At 40.2% G+C, this 25,938-nt stretch overlaps 1 protein-coding gene and 2 pseudogenes across 1 annotated transcript in view; 1 reads left to right on the forward strand and 2 right to left on the reverse strand.

Moving 5' to 3' along the window:
- Positions 1 to 1,642, reverse strand: part of LOC113458434 — a 3,220-nt pseudogene extending 1,578 nt beyond the window's left edge.
- The window catches only part of LOC101996093 (calcium-binding mitochondrial carrier protein SCaMC-1-like), a 47,990-nt gene that overhangs the window by 20,479 nt on the left and 1,573 nt on the right, over positions 1 to 25,938 (forward strand). The window contains exons 4-8 of the mRNA XM_005367910.2: positions 4,672 to 4,783; positions 12,256 to 12,414; positions 16,457 to 16,609; positions 23,611 to 23,718; positions 24,567 to 24,734. Of these exons, the coding sequence (XP_005367967.1) occupies positions 4,672 to 4,783; positions 12,256 to 12,414; positions 16,457 to 16,609; positions 23,611 to 23,718; positions 24,567 to 24,734 (700 nt within the window). The remainder of the gene's footprint in view (positions 1 to 4,671; positions 4,784 to 12,255; positions 12,415 to 16,456; positions 16,610 to 23,610; positions 23,719 to 24,566; positions 24,735 to 25,938) is intronic.
- Positions 8,799 to 9,471, reverse strand: LOC106144364 (annotated as a pseudogene).

A 25,938-nucleotide genomic window follows, 5' to 3' on the forward strand; every position in this document is an offset into this window, starting at 1 on the left:
TCTCTCTCTCTCTCTCTCTCTGTCTTCTCTCTCTCTCTCTGTCTCTGTCTCTGTCTCTCTGTCTCTCTGTCTCTCTGTCTCTCTCTCTCTCTCTCTCTCTCTCTCTCTCTCACACACACACACACGAACACTACACACATGACCTGGAAGTGTAAGTTCCTCATTGGGAGGAAATCAGGAAGTTGGGGGGAAACAAGAAAGTATAAAGAGGAAGTGAATTATGATCCAAAGACATATACATGTATGTAAATTTCATAATGAAACCCATTATTATGAATAATTATGTACCAATAATAAATATATAAGAAATATATAAATAAATAAACAATATTTCCAGGAATTTATTAGTTTCACCTAAGTTTTCAAATATATTGACATGTTTGTTCACTGTCTTCTTTTTTTCTACAATTGAGATTTTATTGATTGAGGAGCATTGCACAGACATTTCAATTCTTAATACATGAGGCCCAACTCTGAAGTCATACACTGTGTTCATGTGCCCCAAACTCTGAAGAGCCATGTGCATTTCTTTATGAACAGTTCAGTGATGTTCCAGCCTCAAACGTAAGACTTCCCATAACAAGGCAAATGATCAGCATCTTCATTTCCACCAACTCACAGTTTTATATGTGGCACATATTAAAAAATCTCTATCTTGCAGAGCACATTATTACAACAGTTAGGAATATGAACTGCTATTACCAGAGGTGCTGTGGTCCTTACTAGGCCGTGAGTGACTAGTGGATTTCTAGGAAACAGTTCTGCTAGAAACGTGAGACTGGATGTAACTGAAACTCTCTCAGACATAAATGCACAGCCGAAACTCCCAATTGCAGTTTAGTATGCTTGGCATTGTAGGATGTAAAGCTAGCCTCTCCATGGGATGTTAACTGTCCCCGAGACTGTCACAGCCTCTCCTGATTCAGTACCCCGCTATCTTCTGTTGTAACAAAAAATAAACAACCCTGGAATGATTTCACCTCATAAAAAAATCATTTATGCTTACAAAAATGGGCTGATGTGGATCTCCCCCCTCCCATTTAAATATGTTGCCAGAGCTTCTAAAAAACTCACATTAGCCGGGCAGTGGTGTCGCACGCCTTTAATCCCAGCACTCGGGAGGCAGAGGCAGGCGGATCTCTGTGAGTTCGAGGCCAGCCTGGTCTACAAGAGCTAGTTCCAGGACAGGAACCTAAAAGCTACGGAGAAACCCTGTCTCGAAAAAAAAAAAAAACAACAACAAAAAAACCCCCTCACATTTGCTAAATAGTTGATAAAAAAATATTCCTCTGGATTGTACAAGAAGGGAGCTGGGGACCACTGCCAGGCACGGTGGATGGTCAGCCGGATGTGGCTTCTCTTCTCCTTCAGAGGCTGGCCTCTGGTTTTCCGTGTCACATTTTCTGCAGGCAGATCTGTAGTTTGCTGGCCAGCCACTGCAGCCTGTTTGTTCTTTGCTGCCTCTTCCTTTTGTTTGCACTTTCTGGGTCTGGTGATTTATCTTCCAGCAGAAGCCTTTTTCGGTTTTGGGTCCTCCTTCAGGTCCACCAGTGGTTTTGCCTGACAGCTTGGCAGAGCGGCCCCTGGGCTCCACTTTTGCTGCCGTGTCTGCGTGTGCTACGCTAAACTTCCTCTTGGCCATCCTGGCAGCACTAGGTGGGAGGCACATGTGATGCTGAGCCTGCCATGAGCTACGCTGCTAGCTGCCACCACACTAACCGCAGTGACCTGCCACAGCGGCCTGTGGGAGCTGTTTATCATATTCTTATAATCTGTTTGCTCTCTCCATATCGATAGTTATGTTCTTCTCTTTTAACCACAAAGTTCATGTGTGTATTTAAAAATAGTTTTATTGAAGATTTCCTTATTTTATTTTTAGATTTTTACTATTTTAGTTGTATGTATGTATGTATGTGTGTATGTATGTGTATGTATGTATGTGTATTATGTATGTGTGCATGTATGTGTGTATGTATGTGTATATGTATGTATTATGTATGTGTATGTATGTGTATGTATGTATGTGTGTATGTATGTATGCATTATGTATGTGTATGTATGTATGTGTGTATGTATGTATGTGTGTGTATGTATGTATGTGTATGGCACACGTGGCACCTGTGCATGTGGAGGTCCAAAGGAAACCTGCAGGAGTCTCTGTTGTACAGCAGGAGCTGTCACATGCATTTTTTGCTTACCATTATAAGTTAAATTTGCTTTAAGTAGTGTATGTGCTTTTTATTTGTGGTTTTCATTGTTAGTACAAATTGCTGCATTATATCATTAGTTCATCAATTTCCAGATTTCTGATATAGTAAGAATAGTTTTCGGTTTCGGTGGTAGCACCGGGTATTACACCCGTGACCTCACACATGTTGGGCAAGCTCTCTCCCACCGCACTGTACCCAGGAACAAAAGTGCTCTTGCAAGTGCCTTTTGTATGTTCTGCAAGAACTGGTGTGCCGCCTGACGCTCTCACTCCTCCCTTCTTCCTAAGATAGCACAGCCACAGACTTGCCAGCAAGCACACAACCCTCAGCACTTTTCTTTTGCCTTGTCCTTTTGGTTTGTTTGAGATGAGGTCTGTGTAGCCAGGCTGCCCTGGAACTCACTCTGTAGCTCAGAATGGCCCTTGAAACCATTGCTCTGTCTTAGCCTCAAGAATGCTGGAACTGCCAGTAGGAGCCACCATAGTCATTTTATGGTCAGGCTGGTGGAGTTTTTGGAACCTAGTCTTTGGCCAGTGATGCAAAGGGGCGCATATATACAGAATTACACTGAGTTCCTGCTCCCTAGGAGCTCTGAGTTGCACATCTGTTTGGTTCTACCCATCCATTCTCTACGTAGGCTCCTACTTCTCTGCATACTACTGCTTGCTTGGCACCTATCCCCTGCCAGAATCCAGCTTGGTGGGCACTTGGCTCATCTGTTTCCCTTTTCTACACACGACCCAGTTCTGCCTGCAGTGCCTGCGGACACTCATTTCCTGCATCTTGTCAGAGCATGAATGCTTGCAGAAGTTTCACTGGTGCTGGACATTAGACAAGGCTACTTGTCAGGAGAATGAATTTTTTATTTTTACAAAATTTCCATTTGGAAAAATATCACTAAATTTCCCCCCACCTCACTCTACATTTTGCCCAGACACACTTAAAAAACATTTTGAAGATGAAGTTTTAAGTTTTGTTATTGTGTGTGTGCAGACATGTGTGTGCTGTGACGCCCGTGTGGAGGGTGGACGACAACTCTCAGGAGTAGCTTCGCTCCTCCCACCGTGGGTTCCAAAGTGCACTTTCCCCACTGAGCCATCCTCTCTGGAGATGCTTGAAGGCCAAGGCAACACTGAGTTTTAAATGGTGAAAATGGAGTACTAGGTATAAAAATGAATTTGTGTAAAAAGCTTACTTTAAAGTTGATTTGAAAGCCAACAAGGAAAAAGAGGGTTAAAGGCAAAAATAATCCTAGTATATCCAAAAGATACAAGGTTATTCAACCAGATTTATTGACTTAGTCATTCGATTGCTCAGTGCTAGAGATATTACTTTAAAATAATCTTTCTCTCCAAGAAATATGAGGAAAATCTGAGAATTACACTCAAATAAACAATTAAAAACAATATACAGTGGATTTCAGTGGAGGGGCAGTCTATAAGGCCTCTGCACTCGTGTGTGTGTGTGTGTGTGTGTGTGTGTGTGTGTGTGTGTGTGTGTGCCCTCCTGCCTATGTGTATATGTGCATGTGGAAGCCAGCCAGGTGCTGTTCCACAGTGTTTTACAAGTTCCATCCACCTTTTTGTTTGTTTGCTTGTCTTTTGTTTTTGTGTACTTTTTTTGTTGAGATGGGAGTCTCCCAGTGGCTAGAACATTCTGGGTATGCAAGGCTGGCACACCTGGCTTGTTTTTGCATGGGATCTGGGGACTGACCTTAGCTTTTGTGGTTGCAAGGCAAGCATTTTACATTCTGGGATGGCTCTTTAGCCCCTGATCATCAGTGCTCTTTGGGAATAGACAATTGTAAAAATTAGAAGAGTCTGAAAACTGCTATAATCAAGAGGAGCTTACGGAGGAATGATAACTTGATAGAGTGTTATATCTCAGTGTGATACTGAGGCTAGAAGAACACTAGTTTAAAACGAAGGGCATCTGAATAAAGTATAAAATGTGGTTATGAATATTGTGCCAGCCATTAGTCATGAGTTGAAACAAACTACAATCGTGTAAGTGTAACTAATAGGAGAGCATAGGGGCGGGGATACAGAGAGCGGTCTATATTATCTTCTCAGTTTCTCTTAAAGTCGGACACTGCTCTAAAAGACAGTCTGTTCCTTAAAAAGGGAAAAGGAAAACACGTTGACATTGATAGAACCCCAAGGAATGACTTCAATAACAAACACCCCAGGAAGCCGGGCGGTGGTGGCGCACGCCTTTAATCCCAGCACTCGGGAGGCAGAGGCAGGCGGATCTCTGTGAGTTTGAGGCCAGCCTAGTCTACAGAGCTAGTTCCAGGACAGGCTCCAAAACCACAGAGAAACCCTGTCTTGAAAAACCAAAAAAAAAAAAAAAACAAACAAAAAAACAAAAAAACAAAAAAAACAAACACCCCAGGAGCGTCTGGGTGCTGAGGAGCGGTGCTGCTGTAAGCCCTCTAAACCCATTTAAAATTGTGTTTCAGCATGGACAGCGACGGGTCAATGACGGTAGACTGGGATGAGTGGAGAGACTTCTTCTTCCTCCACCCTGCAAAAACTATCAGCGAGATCATCCGCTTCTGGAAGCGTTCCACTGTAAGGTTACTCTGTTTTATTGTTTTTACTGTCATTTAAATGTTGTAGTTGTAAATATCATTACATCATCCCCATGATAGTTTTAGTCTCAATGACTAAAGATGTGTTATTTACTTTTAATGGTATTCTACTCATTTAGTAAGGGATGGTAGTATTTTATGTGCAAACACAGAAGCCATAATTTGCTTGTGTTAACAATAGTGTTAATACGTGTAGTTGCTTCATCCTAGAAAAGGGAAAAATATCTGTTTTCCTTTCTTTTTTACACAGAAATAGACTGCCTTTTAGAGCAAGCAATGTCCGACTTTAAGAGAAATTGATAGGATCATATAGACCGCTCTCTGTATCCCCACCCCTATGCTCTCCTATCATTCATATGCTCAAGTGGGTAATTCGGCATGGGGAATATAAAATTACATATTAAGATTTCAGAATTTAGAGTAAAAAAGGAACAAATATACAAACTGTCTGCTCTTTTAATTAATTATTTATTTTTTTAAAAGAAAACAAACTATCTTTTTTTCATTTTACATACCAATCCCAGTTCCCACTCCCTCCCCCTCCTCCATTCCCTCCACCTCCCCAATCCACCCCATCCACTCCTCAGAGAGTGTAAGGCACATTGTTTTGGGGAAGGTCCAAGGCCTTCCCTACTATATCTAGGCTGAGCAAGGTATCCATCCAAAGAGAATGGGTTCCCAAAAAGCCAGTACAAGCAGTATGGATAAATCCTATTGCTGCTGCTAGTGGTCCTCCAGTCTGCCCAGCTCTACAACTGTCACCCACATTCAGAGGGTCTAGCTTGGTCCTATGCTGGTTCCTTCCCTGTCTGTCTGGAGCTGGTGAGCTCTCATTAGCTCAGGTAAACTGTTCCAGTGGATGTCCCTTCATGGTCTTGATCCTCTTTGCTCCATATTCTCACTCCTCCCACTCTTCAGCTGGACCTTGGGAGCTCAGCCCCGTGCTCCGCTGTGGGTTTCTGCCTCTGTTTCCATCAGTTGCTGGACGAAGGTTCTATGGTGACATTTAAGATAGTCAACAATCTGATTACAGGGCAAGGGCAGTTTGGGCATCCTCTTTTCTATTGCTTAGGGTCTTAGCTGGGATCATCCTTGTGGATTCCTGGAAATTTCTTTAGTGTCAGGTTTCTTGTTAGCCCCACAATGGCTCCTCAGTCAAAATATCTCTTTAGTTGCTGTCATCTCTGTTCTTTCTCCATCTCGACTATCCTATTCTCTCAAGTTCTCCTACCCTCTTCCCTTCGCCCCTCTTCTTACCCTTCCAATCTCTCTTCTCCCCTCAACCCCATGCTCCCAATTTTGTCAGGCAATCTTGTCTATTTCCCCTTTCCAGGTGGATTTATATATGTTTTTCTTAGGGTTCACCTTGTTCCTTAGTTTCTCTAGGGTCATGGACCATATAGGCTTGTTATCCTTTCCTTTACAGCTAGTATCCATGTATGAGTGAGTACATACCATGCTCATCTCTCCGGGTCTGGGAACTCACTCAGGATGTTTTTTATAATTTCATCCATTTGCATGCAGATTTCAAGATGTCATTGTTTTCCCCTGCAGAGTAGTACTACAGTGTGTAAATGTACCGCATTTTCTTTATCCATTCTTTCATTGAGGGGCATCTAGTTTGTTTCCAGGTTCTAGCTATTACAAATAATGCTACTATGAACAACATAGTTGAACAAATGCCCTTGCAGTATGATTGAACATCCTTTGGGTATTTGCCCAAGAGTGGTATTGCTGGGTCCTGAGGTAGGTTGATTCCCAGTTTTCTGGGAAGCCTCCATACTAATTTCTAGAGTGTGTGCACAAGTTTGCATTCCCACAAGCAATGGTGGAGTGTTCCCCTTACTCTGCATTCTCACCAGCATATGCTAACACTGGTATTTTTGATCTTAGCCATTCTGACTGGTACAAGATGGTATCTCAGAGTCATTTTGATTTGCATTTCCCTGATGGCTAAGGATGTTGAACATTTCCTTAAGTGTCTTTCAGTCATTTGAGGTTTATGATGTCATCTAGTCCAGAATTTCTCTGTTTAGTTTTTGTCTGGATGACTTGTCTGCTGGTGAGAGTGGAGTATCAAATCCACCCACTACCACTATGTGAGGGTCAGTATGTGTAGTAGCATTTCTTTTATGAACTCGGGTGTCCTTGTGTTTCATGCATAGATGTTAAGAATTGCAATGTTCTCTTGGTGTACTTAGCCTTTGAATATGTGGTGTCCTTCCCTATATTTCCTGATTTGTTTTGAAGTCTATTGTTGTTGTATTTTCTTTTCCTCTAGCCCCATGTTGGAATGCCAAAATGTTGTTGGATTTTACTCTTTTATTCTTTTGGCTTTTTGGGGGGCCTGCTACCCAGCTCCCAAATAAATCACACATGCACACGGAGTCTTATTCTTTCTTATAAGTGCCTGGCCTTAGCTTTGTTGTAGGAGGTAGCTTGTTTGTTTCCTGCCTGCCTGGCAGCTCCGACCCAAAATAATTACACAGAAACTATATTATTTAAATCACTGCTTGACCCATTAGCTCTAGCTTCTTATTTGCTCTTAATTTAACCCATCTCCATTAATCTGTGCATCACCACGAGGTCATGGCCTACCAGCAAAGTTTCAGCATGTCTGTCTCTGACAGTGGCTCCATGGCTTCTCCCTGACTCCGCATCCTTTCTCCCAGCATTCAGTTTAGTTTTCCCCGCCTAGCTAAGTTCTGTCCTATCAAGGCAGTTTCTTTATTCACCAGTGGTATTCACAGCATACAAAAGGGAATCCTGCGTCATAGCTTGACTTGTTTCTAACCAGCTTTTCTTAAATTATCCAGTATACCTTTTGCCTCTGGGATTTTTCCTTTTCTTACTTTTGTATATCTCACTTTCACTCTTCCTCCGTGGCTGGCTGGGTGTGTAGCTGGCCCCTAACTTTTCCTCCCCTTGTACTATCTTGATCCTTCTCTCTCTCCCATATTTCTCCTCCTACTTTTTCTCTCTGCCTGTCAGCCCTGCCTATCCTTTCTCCTGCCTTGCTTATTGGCTGTTCAGCTCTTTATTAGACCATCAGGTATTTTAGACAGGCAAAGAATTACAGCTTTACAGAGTAAAACAAATACAACATAAAAAATGCAACACATCTTTACATCAATAAACAATTTTTTCAGAGCATAAGCACATGTACCACACTTTAAAATAATATTCTACAGCAGTCTATTTTGTCAGATATTAAGATGGTGACACCAGCTTGCTTCTTAGATCCATTTGCTTGGAATATATTTTTCCATCATTTTACCCTGAGGTTATGTCCATCCTTGATGCTAAGGTATATTTTTTGGTTGCAGCTGAGAGAGGGATCCTATTTGTATCCATTCTGTTAGTCTGTGTGCTTTGCTGGGGAATTGAAGCCATTGATGTTATTTCATTGGTTAATAAAACAAGTGGGCCCTCTCCCTACAACAATGCTAAGGGAAGACTGCTTTTATATTTTCCTGTATTGAAGAATTTTCTCAACACAACCTAACCAGTCTATGGCTTCCATATTTATTCTTAATCCAGTACCACTTTGCTCAGATATCAAACTTCCATTGATAACTCAATATTCTCAGAGTTAGTATTGAACTGTTTTTGATGCTCATGGCTCTATAGTGTCACCAACCTGGTAAAGTAAACCACCCTTTTTACTTCTCATCTTTTTTTTGTTTTTGTTTTTATGTTTGTTTTTCGAAACAAGGTTTCTCTGTAGCTTTGGAGCCTGTCCTGGAACTAGCTCTGTAGACCAGGCTGGCCTCACACTCACAGAGATCTGCCTGCCTTGAGTGCTGGGATTAAAGGTATGCACTACCACCACCAGGCCGCATCATTTACTTTTAAAAGCCCAATTAACTTGAGTTTTTTTTTTAATTTTTTTATTTTTTTGCTGTTTCAAAAGGCTTTATTTCTACTTGGTGAAATTTCTACTGAGGCGGGCTGGTGCAGAGCAGAGGTGGGGGCCCCTCGAAAGGAGAGGCCTCCTAGTCATGCTTGAGAGTGAGTTGCTCAAAGAGGTACTCGCCCAGAGACGCCTGGGGCCCAGCAGCCAACCTGTGGAGGTCAGGTGGTTGCCCATCTTCTTGATGACCTTCACCTCCTTATCCAGGAAGTGGCTTTTAAGGAAGTCACAGAGATGAGGATCTGTGCGGACAGAGCCCAGGGAATGAAGATCCAAGAGGGCCTGGTTCAAGTTCTTCTCCAAAGCCAGGGCAGCTTCCATGGCCTCCTGGGTTTTACCCCACTCATCTTGAGATGGCTTCTGCACATCCTGAAAGAGTGCACGGCCTCTGCAATCGTTCTGCAATTTGAGGAGACGCTCAGCGCCCTCTTGCTTCTCCTCTGCCAATTCGCGGAAGAAGTGGCCTACACCCTCCAGAGCCACATCATCCCGGTCAAAATAGTAGCCCAGCGAGAGGTAGGTGTAGGAGGCCGCAGGTGCAGGTTGACCAGGCGGTTCACGGCAGCCTCCACTTCGGTGGAATAATTCTGACGAATCTGGGAGGTCACTGCTGAGACGCAGTCTGGAGCTACCCGCAAAGAGACGGTGCTGGCTGGTCCTGGGAGCAGAAGGTGGCGAGGTGATGGTCCCGGAGGCTGCGGCTGCAGATGAGGAGCGGTGGAAGCTAACAAAGGGAGGCCCTGGGTTTGTTCCATCCAAACACTGTTGAAGCAAGACACAGATCCACGGGATCTCCGAAGGCTGCTCTTGAGTTTTTAATGATCTTTATTTTTCTACATAGATTTTATAGTTTCTTGATTCTGGCTATTTTAAAGATAAAAATTGATTGTGATTTTATTTGTCTTAATGTGGTCTGCTGTAACAAATGAACACTGGCATGGTAGCTTAAGCAATGTATTTTCATCTCAGCTAAGAGCCCTGAGCTAAAGGTGCATAGTCTCATAGTCTGGTTTTTAGCAGAATCTTCTTCCTGGTTATAGAGGGATATTTTTTTCCCTCACAGGTTGAAAAAAAAAAAAGAGTCTGGTAGTGCATAGGTGTCTTCTTAAGACATACATTTTATTCTTGAGGACCTTAGCTTTAAGATCTAGTTATGTTTCAGTGAACCCCAACTCTATTATCTAATTATCACACTGGGGTTAGGATTTAAGTGTATAAAACTGGGGGGGGGCACTAACATTCATCCTATTGCATTCTGCTCTTTAGTTCCAAATTTCACATTGTCACATGCAAAATAAATAATAAATAAATCCCACTCTTCCCACAGCTTCTGTTCTTAACCTGTTCCAGCATCAGCTTTAAAGCCCAAACAAAAGCGTTCTCTCAACAGCACCCAAACCGGGTATGGGCTCATGTTTCCAAGCATCCATCAAAGGCTAAGTGTTCTGTTTGGCTCAGATATTGCTTAAAACTAGAGGAATTTCATAGGTAAATCACAGTTTTCTGGGTTCATTAGAACCTGGACTCCAAAGGTGTTTAGGTTTGTGCTCCGTGGTCTATTATTTTGACTCCTTCATTTTCTCTCTCTTGCAGTCATCTCTTACTTTCATTTCCTTTTCTAATTGGCTGGTCCGTGACATTAGGTCATCTCTAGATGGATCAACCCAATTTTCTACATGGAATGAAACACTATAAACTCAAAACTTGAGATTTAGTCCTTTGTTCTTTACAAACAACCTAAGAAATGATGGGTATTTCAAACTCTTGAACCCATCATCATTTTCTGCTTTCTAATCAGTAATTATCTAAACCCTTTAAAAAGATATCAGATCTAGTGTAAGTATGTGTGCTCACACAGTTTTCTCTTTGTACTGGATAGGTTCTGGAAAATGAACTCAGATTGTCAGGCTTGGTGGCCATCATCTTTATCTGTAGAGCCATTTCACTGACCGTCACCCCTTTATTTTATTTTAATGAATTTATTTTATTTTTTGTTTTCTTTTAGTTATTTTTTTTTTTAAACATCCCTTTCCATGCCTACTTATAATCTTCTGATTCTTAGAATAAGTAATATTTTCAAGCATACCAACATCCCTTTGGGCAATCCTTTCTTAAATAGAAAGATAGTATAATATGAATCCTTCTGAGATCTATAGAAAGATAGTATAATGTGATTGCCTCCGAGATCAGGATTCCTGGATTCAAGCTGGTGCTTTGGGGCTTCTAGTTACTCTGACTATAAGGAATTCTTTTCTTTCATCTTAAATTTATAGTTTTTTATTTTTAAAATGCTTTTTAACTTTTATTAGTTCTTTGATACTTTATGCAATGTGTAGTGATCGTATTTCCCCCTCACTGAACTCCTCCCATGCCCACTCTGCTTTCCCTAACCACCCGCCTCTGTCTCTGCTTTCTTAACCCATCAAGTCCAATTTGCGCCTCCAGTGTTTCTGCAGGATTTCCTTAGGACACTTTTATTTGTCGCCATTGTTGTTGTAGTTATTGCTCTGTATTGTCCTTGATTGTATCTTTTCCTATCTCTCTTATTCTAGAAATAAAAATAACAGAGCTCCGTAAATGCTAGAGGCAGAAACCAACTTCTCCATGACTGTCACTAACACAAAGCCCAGGGCCTGGCTTGTTGACACTTACTTCAGCAATGTTTATTGAGCATACTTATCTTCAAGAGCTAAGATCTAGGTTTCCAGCAGTACACAAGAGAGACCAGACTGTTGACTTTATTTGGATTACTTTGTAAAAGAGTAGCCAAGCAATAAACAGAAATAAGCTAATCAATCAAGATTGTGCTGTATTAGACAGGAAGCTACTGAGTAAAGAAGAACTCTTTGGGGACAGAGGGAAGATAATTTGAGAAGGTTCCTGAAAGAGCATTAATAGAATGAATAAATCCAAGTGGGGAGGCTAAGAAGAACAGTATCTTCTCTGTCACACCAACAGGATAGAATCTAAGTTTAGTTGGCATTCTTCACTGAAACATGGTGCTTTAACACTTAACAGTCTTCAGAAAATAAATTATGTTGCTAAAGATAAAATTATTAAATATAAATTCATTGTAATACACATATTTAAAGAGAAAATTGATCCACAAAAGATCACTGAGAAAAGTAAGTCAGAGCATGTAAGATGTTAGTCCTGCCTCCTGACTTATTTATTCAAATTTATTCAGTATTTATTCCTCACCCAGTGTGTGGCAGACACTGGGTAAGTGGCTCATTCCCTGCTCGCAGATTTACATTGTTTTCATGGAAGGGATTATTTAAATGGTTTGAGAATTATTTTAAATTAATAGCTAATTTAATGAAAATTTATTTTAAAATAAAATTTTATTTTATTCAAAATCATCTGAGTCTAAGCATTGAGTAGTAAGCAAATTATCAATCTTCAGTATAGGAGCTGATTTAAAAAACCAAAGTTGAAGTTTTTGGTCTGCATGAAAAGTTTTTCTTGATCTTTGTAGAAAATTAAACTTTTATTTCTCAAGTGTTTACAGTTCACTGTCTAATTCTTTTACTTATCAGATAATTGACATGGGAGAGAGTATAAGTATTCCAGATGAATTCACAGAGCAAGAAAAGAGGTCTGGAGTATGGTGGAAGCGGCTAGTGGCGGCCGGAATAGCAAGTGCAATAACACGGACATGCACCGCACCTCTGGACCGCTTGAAGGTCTTGATGCAGGTACTTCGTGTGCCTTGAAGGGACATGGAGCCCTGGATAACTAAGATGCTAATTTTAAATGTCTGTCAGATTTCATGGTATCTCTCATTGAATTTTATGCTTTCTTGACAATTTAAATTATTTTCTCTTTACTGTTAAAATATCTCTTCATTTTGTTCAAGAGGCTCCTATGGTGTTTGGAAAGAATAATCTTGAATGTCAGTTTTGGATTAAGCTGAGCCTAGCAGATTAGCAGAGCACTCGCCCAGCTGGTCTCTCAGGGCATTTGCACAGGATTAACTGAGGAAGAGGAGTCACCCTGATGGTGGGCAGCACCAGGGCATAGGCTGGGCCTCCGAGGAAGAGAAGGAAAAGGAGAGTAGCTGGCCAAGCAGACATTCCCTCTCTCTGCTCCCTGCCACAGAATGGGAATTCCACTGCTTTCTGCCATGAATGAAACCTCTGAAGATGTCTTTCTGTGTGTGTGGCTGCTTGCTCATAATGGGAAAACGCTACCTAATACAATACTTGAATTAATTTTAACTTAAAGTAACAATAGATCCACCCTATTAGACTGTTTTTCAGAAGTATAACTAATCTATTCTCTAGTAATTAAAATTCATAATTATAATTCAATACTTGCTGAATTCTTTGCTATAAGAATATAAAAATCAAGAAACAATATAGTGAATTTAAATTTGTAATTAAAATGATATATCTGGGTATTTTATTGCCCCTTGTTGTTTTGGTGATATTTGTAACCTTTGGTGATGAGTTGTAGATAGTTATTATAGTATACTATGATAATCACATAAAATTGTAATGTTATCTAATTAATAACTTTGCAATTTATTCTTTAATTTTTTTAAAATCCACTACTGTGCTTAAATGTTAAATTTATATGCCATTTTTAGAAAGTACAATGTATTAGGAGGATATTATTTTGGATTATGGGAGCTTTATTTATTCATCCCATACCTATTTAGCAGAATATGTTATGTATTGGGTCTTTAATGGGCATTAAGTACTGTACACAGTTAAATACACTTTTTAACATTAGAGGAATTACAATACATCAGAGAAATATTTAATTAGATAATAAATACTGAAATGCCATTATATAACAACACAGAAAACACACTAGTACTATGGGAATACCAAGGGGGAATAGATACTATTTTATTTTTCCTTATTATTTCTCTGTAGTGAGATTTTATTTGTATTTTAATAAATAAACCTTGCCTAAAGACCAGAACACAAAGCAGCCACACTAGTTCAGCTGTACAGATCAGGCAGTGGTGACACATATCTTTAATCCCAGCAGCCACCCTAGAGGTCAGGTGGTGGGGTGCACACCGCAGGATGAGACAGGAACTCGCTCTCTTTCAGTCTGAAGATTCCATAGAGGTAAGAGCTCTCTACTGGCTTGGCTGCTTTGCTTCTCTGATCTTAGGAACACCAATATCTGTCTCTGGGTTTTTATTATTTGTGCTACATTTCTCATATAGATCTAAAACAATATCTTGGTTAATTTATCCAATAAAAATAAAGGCTTTAGTTTAATCATCTAAGTATGGGGAATATAGTTTAGTACGTGGTAATAGGACAAGTAACCCATTATCCTTCTGCGTCCTTGATTCCATGGCCAGGAAGCTAAGTTTGGACAATTGTTAGGAAAGACAGAATTGAAAATGTTCTGTTACACATTAAAGTAGAAAACCCAGTTTCTCCAGTACCTGGGTCTGAAAGAAAATTTTAAAAATTAAGTGTAAAGGAAAAAATATGGACATGCACAGTGCAACACAGAGGAGACATGGTTGATCTGTGACAGAGATGGGAATAGGGCCAAGGGGGAAAATTAAGAAGAAAATGATCTTGTGTGCTTATTACATGTTAGGTGCTAGAAATGCAAAGATGAAAGAGCATAGTTCTTATTTTCTGAACATTACAGACCTATAACTCTGTGATGATAAGATATTGAAAATAGCAGTTGTCACTTGAGAGGTTTTGCTTCATACACCATGGGAAAGAATATTGTAGGTACACCCAGGGAGGGGTGATTAGATCTCTAAGGCTCATTGGGTTAGGAGGGTGGAAAAGCATGCAGCCACATTTGCAGTGAAAGTGTTTGCTGGACATGATGGGCTGCTGCACAAGACCTGCCTAAGATCAAGCCAGCCAAAACCATAGCACGGGCAGGGCAGGCTCCTACCTCTGAGGAGTCGTTGGCAATTGATGGCTGCTGAGAGAGGAACAGTCAGCTTTCTCCAAGGAAGGGGCCCCTGAGAGGAGGTGGTCCTAGACCCATGCGCACACATGCAGCGTCAAGTGGACATGGTGGATTAGAAATCACAGGAAGTTGAGAGGGAAGGTGATCCAGGGGATGGGGAGGAGGAGAAGGGGCTGAAATGATCAGAACACATTATGCATGCATTATTATTAACAAGGAAATCTCGGATTAAAAATATAGATCAAATGTGGGATAATGGAAAGAATAAAAAAGGGAAGAAATAAAGCCGAGAGCAGGAAAAGGTGTGGGAAAGGGAGAATAGAGACTGTGGAGCGAGGGTAGGTGAGAGGTGAATTAAAGCCAGGTGTGATGACACGTGCCTGTAGTCTCAGCGCAAGAGGCAGGAGTCTGAGGTCATCCTTAGTTACATGGCAAAGTTCAGGCCAGACCCTGTCTTTCTATCTGTCTTTCTCATGCACACATTTTTTTTAAAACCATAAAATGACAGGAAAACATTGAATTTCTGACCTGTAATTTCCACAACTCCCTTTGTTAGGAATTCAGTAACAAAGTGCCACGACCTGGCATGAAATCAGAAACGTATTGTTGTAGTTCTGGAGGACCAGTCAAGTGGTCCACAGGGCTGGCTGCTCCCAGGGTGCTCAGGGAGTCTGCTCCCGGTGTCTCTCCTTGACTTGGATAAGGCCATCTTCCCCACCACTTCATATTGCCTTCCTTCTTGGTGTGCTCTGTCTCTATGTCCAAATCTTCCTTTTGTAAGGATAAAGGTCTTATTAGATCAGCTTGACTCATCTGCAAAGGCCCGCTCCAAGTAGGACCGGAACCTGAAGGAATAGGAGTTAGGGCGTCAACATATTTGAGAGCTACAATCCAATCCACAATGCCCTGAAGCCTCCATGTATTCATCACTGGAAGTTTGATGTATTTTTCATCCAATTCTGTTTTCAATGCACATTTCAATGTGCTCTGTAATAATCTCAGGGTATTTTTGGTAACAGGCACATACTTTGCTCTTGCTAAGGGTCTCTGATCATTGAATTAGAATTTTGTCTTCCGTAAATTGTCTTTATTTTTCTTTGATGTTTTAGATTACAGTAGTTCCTGTCTCTGGGGGAACCTTACACTGTAGATAACACTAAACCCTAGAATACTGTATTTTATCCTATACATATATAAAGGCAATAAAGTTTAATTTATAAATTAAGCATAAGAAGAGATTACCAGCATCAATACTAAAGTGTAACAATCATAATACTATACCCTAATGCAAGTTATAGGACTTTCATCCTCTCCCTGAAGAAAGCACTTTGTGCTGCCTCTGGCATATGCACATTGCAAACACCACTACTGCCGAGAGTTGGAGCCTTACTGGAGTGAAATAAGGGATACTTGACTATATGCACTATGGTAATACTGTAGCTGTAGTCTGATAACGGAGATAGCTCCTAACTGATATTTGGGTAGTTCGAATACACCCCATGCATACACTGCACAGATACAGAAGAGCTGTATCTGCAAGGCAAAGTGGAGTTAAATTGTGGGTGATTTCATCATTTATGCTGAGCAGCCTGCAATTTAAAATGCGTGAAATGTTTGTTTCTGTGATTTTACTTTCTTCAAAACATAAGATGTAAAACAGTGGATGTGTGATTGGGGGCAAGAAAAACAGTAACATTGCTTTTATGTGACTGCAGAAAAATTAAACTGCTCTTGAAAGTTACGAAGTCTATAGATTTAGTTATTTCACCAGCAATGAAGTAATTTTATATTAGCATCAAAATAAATGTAAATAACCTTGCCACTTATTTCTAGGTTCGTCGTTCAAAAGTCAGTAAAATGGGATTGGTGAATGAGTTCAAGCAGATGATAAAGGAAGGTGGCCTTTTCTCTCTGTGGCGAGGAAACGGTGTGAACGTCTTTAAAATCGCACCGGAGACAGCACTCAAGATAGGGGCCTATGAACAGGTGAAGTGTTATTGATTATGGGGTTTTTAAATGATCATGTTTGAAATTTGGTTTTTGAAAAGTTTAGACTTTTGTGAAAGAGAACACAAGTGTATGTAAGCAATAGTTGTTGGTGCAAATATTACTGATTTTTATTTCCATTTGGTCACCTTTGTGCTCTCTGATTACTATTAGAGTGCCTCTTTAGGCTGCATTGTATTATTTTAGCAGGCCTGTGACTAGTTCTTTCAAGTTAATTGTCACAGCATAAGAGGCTCATAATTTTTTTTCTTAGAACAATTTGAATGTTTTTCAGAAATTTCAGTCCATTTGTTAATGAATCAAAAATTAATCTTCCTATTTAGTGAAGACAAAGTTGAGAAACATACATTGAATTTCAAAATTTTTTAATCTTATTTAGACTTTTGCTTTTCATTAAATAATTTACTTTGAGACAGGACAATTATCAGTTTTCAGATATTGAAGTTTACTTGGGTTTCATAAGAGTCTAAGGATGCTTTCTATGCCTCTCAAGCTTTTCCTCTTTATTGTAAATTTTAGAATAATTCTCTCCTCTTTTAAGTAAATGTTTAGCTATAGGATGAAAGTGCTTCTTTTGTAGGACCTTTTCTTCATGGTCCTAGAGCCTTAATGTTGTGTGAAAACACAAAAGATTAGTGCTCTGCTTTCTTAGGGCGGATGGTAGAAGAGCAAGCAATACATGAGAAGGACACTGGACTGGTTTGATGCTTGTCGTTAGAACACACAGCTCTTCCTAGAATGGGGATTTGCTGATCCATCCGACGATACTGTTTTTATCATCTAGTGTACACCTCATCTGTTAAAGACCTTTGCTAGGTGATAGAAATGTAGCAAACAAAAACTAACACAAAGGATTCCATCTATCTTTGTGGATTTAAAAACAACAACAATGAATGAATGAATGGTACGTCAGGTGTTATCAGTGGTTACTAGGAAAATAGAGGAGCAAGGCTGGGAACTCTTTCAAGGAGTTTGGCCATGAAAAGCAGAAGGGGAATGAAGTGGGAACCAGAGGGATAATGAGCCCAAAGAGGGGGGTTCCTACCACTGGAAAAAGCCGGCTTCTAAAGTGACCCAGTGAGGAGGACACTATGGAGCCCAGAGCGGGTATGCGAAGTGATTGTCCTCAGAAGGAGCAGAGCTGTGGTAAGAGACTGGAGCTGGTGCTCAGGAAGACTTGGAGTTGCCAGACCCTTCAACCGCGGTCCCGGGAGAAGCACAGCTGAGCGGGTCCAACTGTAGGCAGGTTTCTTGTAACTTTCTTCTCAATGCTTCAGTTTCTTTGGTTAAAAGGGGAAGGAAAGGCACGTTGGAGGCTTGAAGGAAGAAGAGAAAATATCAAATACTAAGAGAGTCACAGTATAGGAACAAGGAAATGAAACAAGACTGTTGGTAGCAAAGTTCAGTTAAACAGTCATGACTATACATTTATTTGTACCAGGCAGCAGAGAGACCCAGGAAGTCTGAGTTACAGTATCTTTTGAATTTTGGCAATTTCTTGTATTTCAGTATTTGTCATGTGCCTACACATGAGCTAGGTTACACTGGAGTCTGGGGGTAGATGAGAAAATAAGATATATATTAACTCTCTGCCCTTCCAGATCCACATTCTATTAAAAGTCCATGTTGAAATTCAGGGATGCTTCATCTAAATAAAAATACCATTTAAGAGACAAAAATACTGTGTTGCAAACATAAAAAGTCATGTCCGGTGTGTGTTCATGACTGTTCCTGGGAATGTCTATGCTGTCATTTATGAATAAAAAAAATGTTCTGGACTCTGTGTCATCAGCATACCACTATCTTCCTAAGGGGGCGTACAGTGACACAGAGGACACTCCAGGTAATGGTGTTACTACGCAGGCCTTTGACTTCAGATGTCTAGTCTGTAGCCCTGGTGAGCTGGAAAGAATCACAGAGAAGCAGAAAAGGGCATCCTTTCCTCTTTGGTGCCAACTTCTGCTGAGTGACAGACAACAGCCTACCTGGTGCTTCCTCTCTTGAGGCCCCATCCTGCCTCCTGCTGGCCTGTCCAGGGACTCATTGCCTTGTAGAGATGACAAGAATGAAGGGGATGCCACTGAAGGTGTGGAACATGCTAGCTAGTCCTGTTCTCTTGTGCTGAAAATCTTGTTTTCTTGCTGTTGAGAAGCCCTGTCTGTCCCCCAGCTAACCCTCATCCATCTCCAGGTTTTCTAGGAGGCCCCCTTTTCTCTTGAGCTTCATTGGAGGATGAGTGTTGAGTGAGGCTGGGCCAAGTGAGGTGCAGTGATTTTCCAGAGACTATATTTTACATTTTGCACTCTGTGTGAAGTCCTTATGCCAAGATTAAGCCTTCTATAATTTCTCCCCATTTAACATGTCCTGGACACTTACTGTTGGCCACTTGACAATATACAGTTTCTTTATTCGTTAACCAATAAAAGCAACACATAGACAGAAGGACCTCCCACGCCAGTTGTTCACATTTTCTTTCACATTTTCTCTCCTTCTTATGTTAATTCTTTCTAGAATCCATATCTTGCATTTACTTTTCTTTTCTTTCTGCTCTATTCTGCTGGTTGCTTTCACCACTTAATATAAGTCGGAGTTAGGTTCAGTGGTGTGTGACTGAAATCCTCCCACATTTTAAGGCAGAACTTCATCACTTACTCACACATAGAAATCTGAGGAGAGGCAGTTTACAGAGAGTCAAAGATGCTCTATAAGCAAAAAGAACTTCAGTCACTCTGGTTCCCTATGTTGTAGTTGTGTCTTCTGTGTTGTAGTCTCCTTTGTCATGAGTCTGAGATGGAGCTCCAGTGGTCACATCTAACTTCCAGGCAGTAACTAGGGAAGGGATCAAAGATGGATACATCCTTCCCTTCTAGGACACTTTCCTAAAGTAATGCAGAGTACTTCTGCTTTCATGCCCTTAGCTTAAACTGAGACAAACGAATTGGTGTAGCTGGAAATGGATTTGGGAGTGTAGTCTTTAGTTGTGGAATGGCTAGCTGCAAATGAGCTTTTTCTTAGGATGAAGGGGAGAGTGGATATTAGGGTACAACAACAATCACTGTCAGTCAAGTTCTGTCTTTTCCTTTAAGAGTTCTTTTAAAATATTTGTTCAGGAAAAACTGCTTCTTTAGAATACAGTGCACAAGCTCATTTCCAGAGCAGTGCCTGTTCATTCCTGAATGCCAGTGGGTGAGCTGCAGTGTCCTTCTGTAGATGTGAAAACATAGACCAACAAAGAGTCACTTCTTACTGAAGTAATATTTAGTTGGTAAAAGAATCAGAATTAGAACCCACGTCTTCATGTTTCAGTTTATCTTGAGGTGTTGCTTTTGTTATCACATTGAGATTCACAAGGGCTATCACGATTCCTGTGTATTAAAGAGGTGAATTGAGGTTCAATGTAAATTAAATTAGATACCATCATTTGTTCATAATTAAAACAAGACTATGTAGAACAGTAGGTCATGAACTTTTAATATAGAATTTCAGTTAAAGAAGTTAACTAATTAATTGATTAATTAATTAATTAATGTGTGTGTGTGTGTGCGCGCGCGTGTGTGCGCCCGTGCAGGTTCGCAAGGCCAGGGCATGTGTGTGGAGGTCAGAGAACAGCTGTCAGGAATCAGTTCTCTCTTGCTCCCTTGTAGGATCTGGAACACTAACTTGGGTTGTCGGCCTATAAGCAAGTGCTCTACCCACTGAACCATCATGCCCAGTTTGAAGTCACACTTTCTACATTCAATTTCTAGCTCTACCTCTTTCTAGTTATGCAAAGTAAGTCAAACTACCTAACCTGTCTGTGCTTTCATTTTCATAAATGTTCCTTCATTTAAAATATAAAGAATAAGGATGTGACCGTGAAACCTGATGGATTATTGGGTGCATAACCTGCTCATACCAGTGTCTGACATAAACGTCAGTGAGCATTTGCTATTTTAATCCATCCCGAGTTGTTTCTATAACAACTATAGTTTAACTTATTTGTTACTGAGGAAGACAGAAAGACCATATGACAACCATAGAAAGAAATGTGTATGACACAGACACATAAAACATGGAGCAAATGTGCCGCCATGTCTTCATCATGCCAGGAAATGGTTGAGAAATGTCTAAATAAAATATTATTAAGTTCTCTCTCCCCAGGTTTAGTAAACTTGACTAGGAGGTCGTAGATGTCAGCATGTACTCCAGTCCTCATGCCTATGATCTGTTACAACAAAAACACCCACAGGAAGTTGGCGAAAGTAATAGACTGGGTAACTTATAAAGAAAAGAGATTGGCCTTGGAGTCCAAGATCAAGGGGAAAGCTTCTGGAAACCTTCAGGTTGTACACATTTGTGTAGTTTCTCTGATTAGACCCTGCAATACTACACTGTCAAGAATGGGTGTTTTTTGTCTTGTCCTGGATCTTGGAGGAATGTTTTTCCTTCCCCCATTGATTAAGAGGTTGTCTCAGTCTGTCTACATCCATTGTAGGCTGCTGTAACAAGCGTAGGCACTGGGTTACTTATAAAGAAAAGAGATTTGTTTCTAACACTCTCGAGGCTGTGCAGTCCAGGGCTACTAACCCTTTGAAAACCTTCAAGCTACACAGTCCTGCTTTGGAAGATGGGAGGTCAGAAGATGCATGCGAAAGAGAAAGGCAAGAGAGAAGCTACCTAGCTTCATTCCAGGTCACTTTAGCCATCTTTGATCGACTCTGGTTATAACTGGGTTCTCTTATCAAGCCATTGATAAGAGCGGGATACCTGTTGCCCTGTCACTTCTTAGAGGGCCTGCCTTTCTGTTAATAGTGCTGCCGTGGTGTGATGGTTAGTTCTAATGGACAACTTGTCACAGTTTAGAATCATCTGAGAAGGTCTCAATGAGAGATTGTCCAGATTGGGCTGTCTATGGTAGCCTATGTGTCTTGATCTCCTTCATCTGTGTGGGAAGACTCAGCCTGAGACCGCTGGCAATATTCCTTGGTTTGGGGCCTACTGTTTAAGAGTAGAGAAAACTAACTGAGCATTAGGCATACATGCATTTCCCCCTCTCTTTCTGATCTTTACTGTGGATGGTACTGGCCGCTTCAAGCTCCTGCTGTTTTGACTTCCCTGCCATGATGGATGTATCCTGAAACCGTGAGTTGAAATGAACTTGCTCCATTCGGCTGCTCCTTATCACACCAACAGAAACCAAACTAGAACAAATGGCAATTAAATTCCACCATGAGCTGAGGAGAGACCACTCAAGTCAGAGTTAGCTGACAGCTTTTTCTGTTTGACTTTTATTGAATGGAGAAAAGTTCTTCCTATACCTATTTGAAAAAAAATGTTACCCCAGAGTTTTAATCATGAATGAATGCAACTGTGTTCAGTGCTTTTTCTATCTATTTAGATGATAATGTATTTTTTCTTTTAAATATTGTACCACATTAATATATGTGCGTATGCTAAACCTTTGTCTTTGATAAATACCACTCCCTCCTAGTATCTGATCTTTTAAGTGTGCTCTTAAGTTTGGTTCGCTAGTGTTTTATTGAGGATTTTCTCATCTTTATTCATTTGGGATACTGGCCTCTTGTTTTGTTTTATTATGTGTTTGACTTGGATCAGTGTGATGCTGGCCTCCAAAAGTGAACTTAGGAGTATTAGTTATATATATATAGTGGAGAGTGACTTCAAATTAAAGCCTTCTGACCATTGGTTTTCTTTTGCTCAGAGATTTTTGAGTGGTGATCCTGTTTCCTGTTTTGTTATTGGTCTGCTCGGGTTTCCCATTTCTTCTTATTTCAGGCATGACTTTATTTTGGGGATAAGGTTTTGTAGTTTATTGGTATTAGTTCTTCCTACTAGTGTCTTATAATTATTTTTACTTCTGTGATGCCAACTGTAATGTTCCCTTTTAAGTTTGATTTTAGTTTTATTTTAAAGGCTTTTTACCACCCTCCTCATTGTTTAAAAACTCAAGATGCAATCTTGCTGTGTTTTGAAGCTGCCCCAGCATCCCCGTAGCTGGGATTCCAGGTGCACATTGCTGCATTTAGCTGCATGGCTCCTTTTCAATGGCCCTGGTCTCTTAGCACCTTTCCCATGTACCCCCCTTTTCTCGACAGTCTGTAGATTTTCTTAATCTTCCCCCTCTTCTCACCGCCCTCGCCCCTCCCACCCCAGTTCTTAGTATATTTGGCTAAAAGTGGCTAATGCACACTGCAGCCTGAATGCTACTGCTCTGGAATTTTCTCTGCCAAATAAAGTACTCTGTCTCTTTTAAAGTCTGACTGGCAAAAATCCCAGGGCATCCTAATATTTTTTACATGTGTATGCCTGCATGTATGTATGGATGTGCATCTTGTGTATGTCTGCTGCCTGCAGTGGTCAGAAGAGAGTGCTAGATTGTTTGGAAGTAGAGTTAAGAAAGGTCTTAAGCACCCAAGTGGTTCCTGGGAACTGAGCCCAGGTCCTCTGCAAGAACAGCAAGTGCTCTTAACCACTGAACCACCTCTCCACTTCCACCCTAATTCTTATATCTGGTTAACACGGGTGGTCTGTAGGCTAACTCCCAAGAGTCCTTAAAAGCTTTCCTGTCCTGGTCTTCCTTACTACACTCCTTGTAACAAAACGGCCTATTATGTCGTTCTAATTATCTAGTCAGCAAACACTGTCTTCTGTGTATAAAGCAGAGTGCTAAAAAGAAATAGAAACACAACTTCTGTTTATGTTATTTGCATGCTCCTTATGATATAACACATTCAGGAATAGACTTAGGTAATTTAATGTAGCTATTGAACTATTCCATAGGAAAAAAATAAGAGAGCTGAATAGAGAGCTTTAACTTATCTATTAAACAGGAGCTAAAATTTAGTATTGTACTAGGTTGTGTTAATATTCAGCACCTGATGTATATTTTAATGTAATTTTATACTTTTAAATACTGTTATAAAACTTGAAAGGCATATATTTCAGTAATACTATATATTTCAACATTTTTATTTATACAGTATAAGAAACTTCTTAGTTTTGATGATGCTAATTTAGGAGTTCTTCAAAGATTTATAGCTGGCTCCATGGCTGGTGCAACTTCCCAAACCTGTATTTATCCCATGGAGGTATGTATTATTATAACATTTTAATAAAAATCATGCTTTTAATGCAACTAACAATCAGAAATGACTTCCAGTTCATTATAATAACTTTGTAAGATTTGAATCTTATATAAAGTATCAGTCTCAATATACTTTGCTTTCTTTAAGACAAATGGTATTATAGATAGACCAAGAAAATACATTTATCTGTTTATCACTTGGTAGGCAAATATGAATTGTATGCATGCTAAACTTGTGATATTCTGCTATGTGCCATGTAGGATCCAAGGGAGAATCAGATGGGGATTTTGATCATGTATTCCATGATATATAAGGGAAAATTAAACATATACATTCATATCAATGATCCAAATTGAAAAATGTTGTAGAAGACAGCTCATTATATAGTGCTATGGGAACTCAAAGGGGAGAATTTATTTATTTCTAGTTAAGAATTCCATGAGAGACATGAAGAGAAAGTGTGACCACAGCATCGGCTTTGAACATGAGGTTAGGAAGAAAGTAACCCATTTAACAAAGGAAAGGAAGTTTTAATAAACAGACACTTAGCCTTAGATTGTTCATTTGTTTGGAGTGTTTTTATCATTGTTGTTTGTGGTTGGTTATTTGATACAGTATCTCACTCTATAGCCCAAGTTGTCCTGGACATCACTATTCAGCCCAGGCTAGCATGGAGTTCATGGCAATTCCCTTGTCCTTGTTTCCTGAGTGTTGAGATTACAGGCAGAAGCCGCTGGGGATTCTAAGATTTCTGTAAAATTTGTAAGCATGATATAACAGACCTCACAAGATTGCTACACAAGTCCAGCGAATCTAATCAATACACCTTTATTATATTCTTTCCCACCCAGGTGATAAAGACCAGGCTGATTTTAGGTAAAACTGGCGAGTATTCTGGGGTTGTTGATTGTTGCAGGAAGCTTCTGAAGACAGAGGGCATTCAGGCCTTTGGCAAAGGCTATGTTCCCAACCTGATAGGTATCATACCATATGCAGGCTTAGATCTTGCCATCTTTGAGGTGAGTTCATTTTTGACATATGTCATTATGCATTGTATTTGACAATGTTACACAAGATTTTTATTCTGAAATATAGATATGGTGTTGCATGAAATAGCTTCTGATCAAGAATCAAATTGAGTGTTTTTATTTGCCTTTCTCTTAGACATCTGGTAATCTAGTCATTTTTGCTTTTTTTAAATTTCCAATAAAATGGTAGTTTTAAGCCTTGGGTGTGCATCAGAATCACTTACTTGTAGATCTTTAAAAGAATAGACCCCCTTGGTCACATCCTGAGATATTCTGATTTAATTATCGCAAGAAGGCCTGGTGTAGTTGGAATTTACTTTGGGCCGCCAACCAGCTCACAAATATATGGAGACTTATTAATTGTGAATGCTGGGCCTTAACTTAGGCTTGTGTCACTAGATCTTTTAACTTAATTTAACCTGTTGATTTAATTAGTTTAACTACATTCATCTATATTTTTCCTCAGAGATTTTTTTTAACCTTTCATTCTGTATATCCTGCTCTTCTGCTTGCTCCATGTCTGTCTGTCTGGCCCCAGGCATCTCCCTGGCATCTCTTTTCCTTTCCTCCTTCCCAAGCCTAAATTCCTCCTCCTACTTACTCTCCCTGCCTGTAAGTCCCACCTATGGTTCCTTCCTTGCTGTTGCTATTCAGCTTTTTATGAAACCAATCAGGTGCCTTAGGCAGGCAGGTAGAACAGCAACACATCTTTCCATAATTAAACAAATGCAACACATCTTCTTGACATCACTAAACAAATACTCCACAGCTTAAACAAATGTAACACATCTTTCCATAGCTAAACAAATGCACCACATCTTTGCATAGTTAAACAGATAATCCACAACAGCTGGGGTTTGGATTTCCTAACTGCCCAGAAGAATCTGATGCACAGGTAAGGTTGAGAAAACAGAACTATTCTTGCATGGTTGTAAAGATTAGAATCAAGGAAGAAAATAAACATGGGTTAAACATGAGAGCCAGCCTAGAAGTGAAACCCTGACCCTGGTACAGTGTTACCAGGCAGGGTCACGGGCATTTCATGGTCATGCCTATGTATCTGTCTCAGGACAGATCCGACACTGGCATAAAAACAGTATTGTGTTAGTTCCTGTGAGAATATCCAGAATTTTTGCTCTGGTCTTTAAAACCAAAACAATCAAAGGAAAACAAAAGCAAAGCCAGGAAAAAACCA

Source organism: Microtus ochrogaster, unplaced genomic scaffold, assembly GCF_000317375.1.
Source record: "Microtus ochrogaster isolate Prairie Vole_2 unplaced genomic scaffold, MicOch1.0 UNK25, whole genome shotgun sequence".
Classification (NCBI taxonomy): Eukaryota; Metazoa; Chordata; class Mammalia; order Rodentia; family Cricetidae; genus Microtus; species Microtus ochrogaster.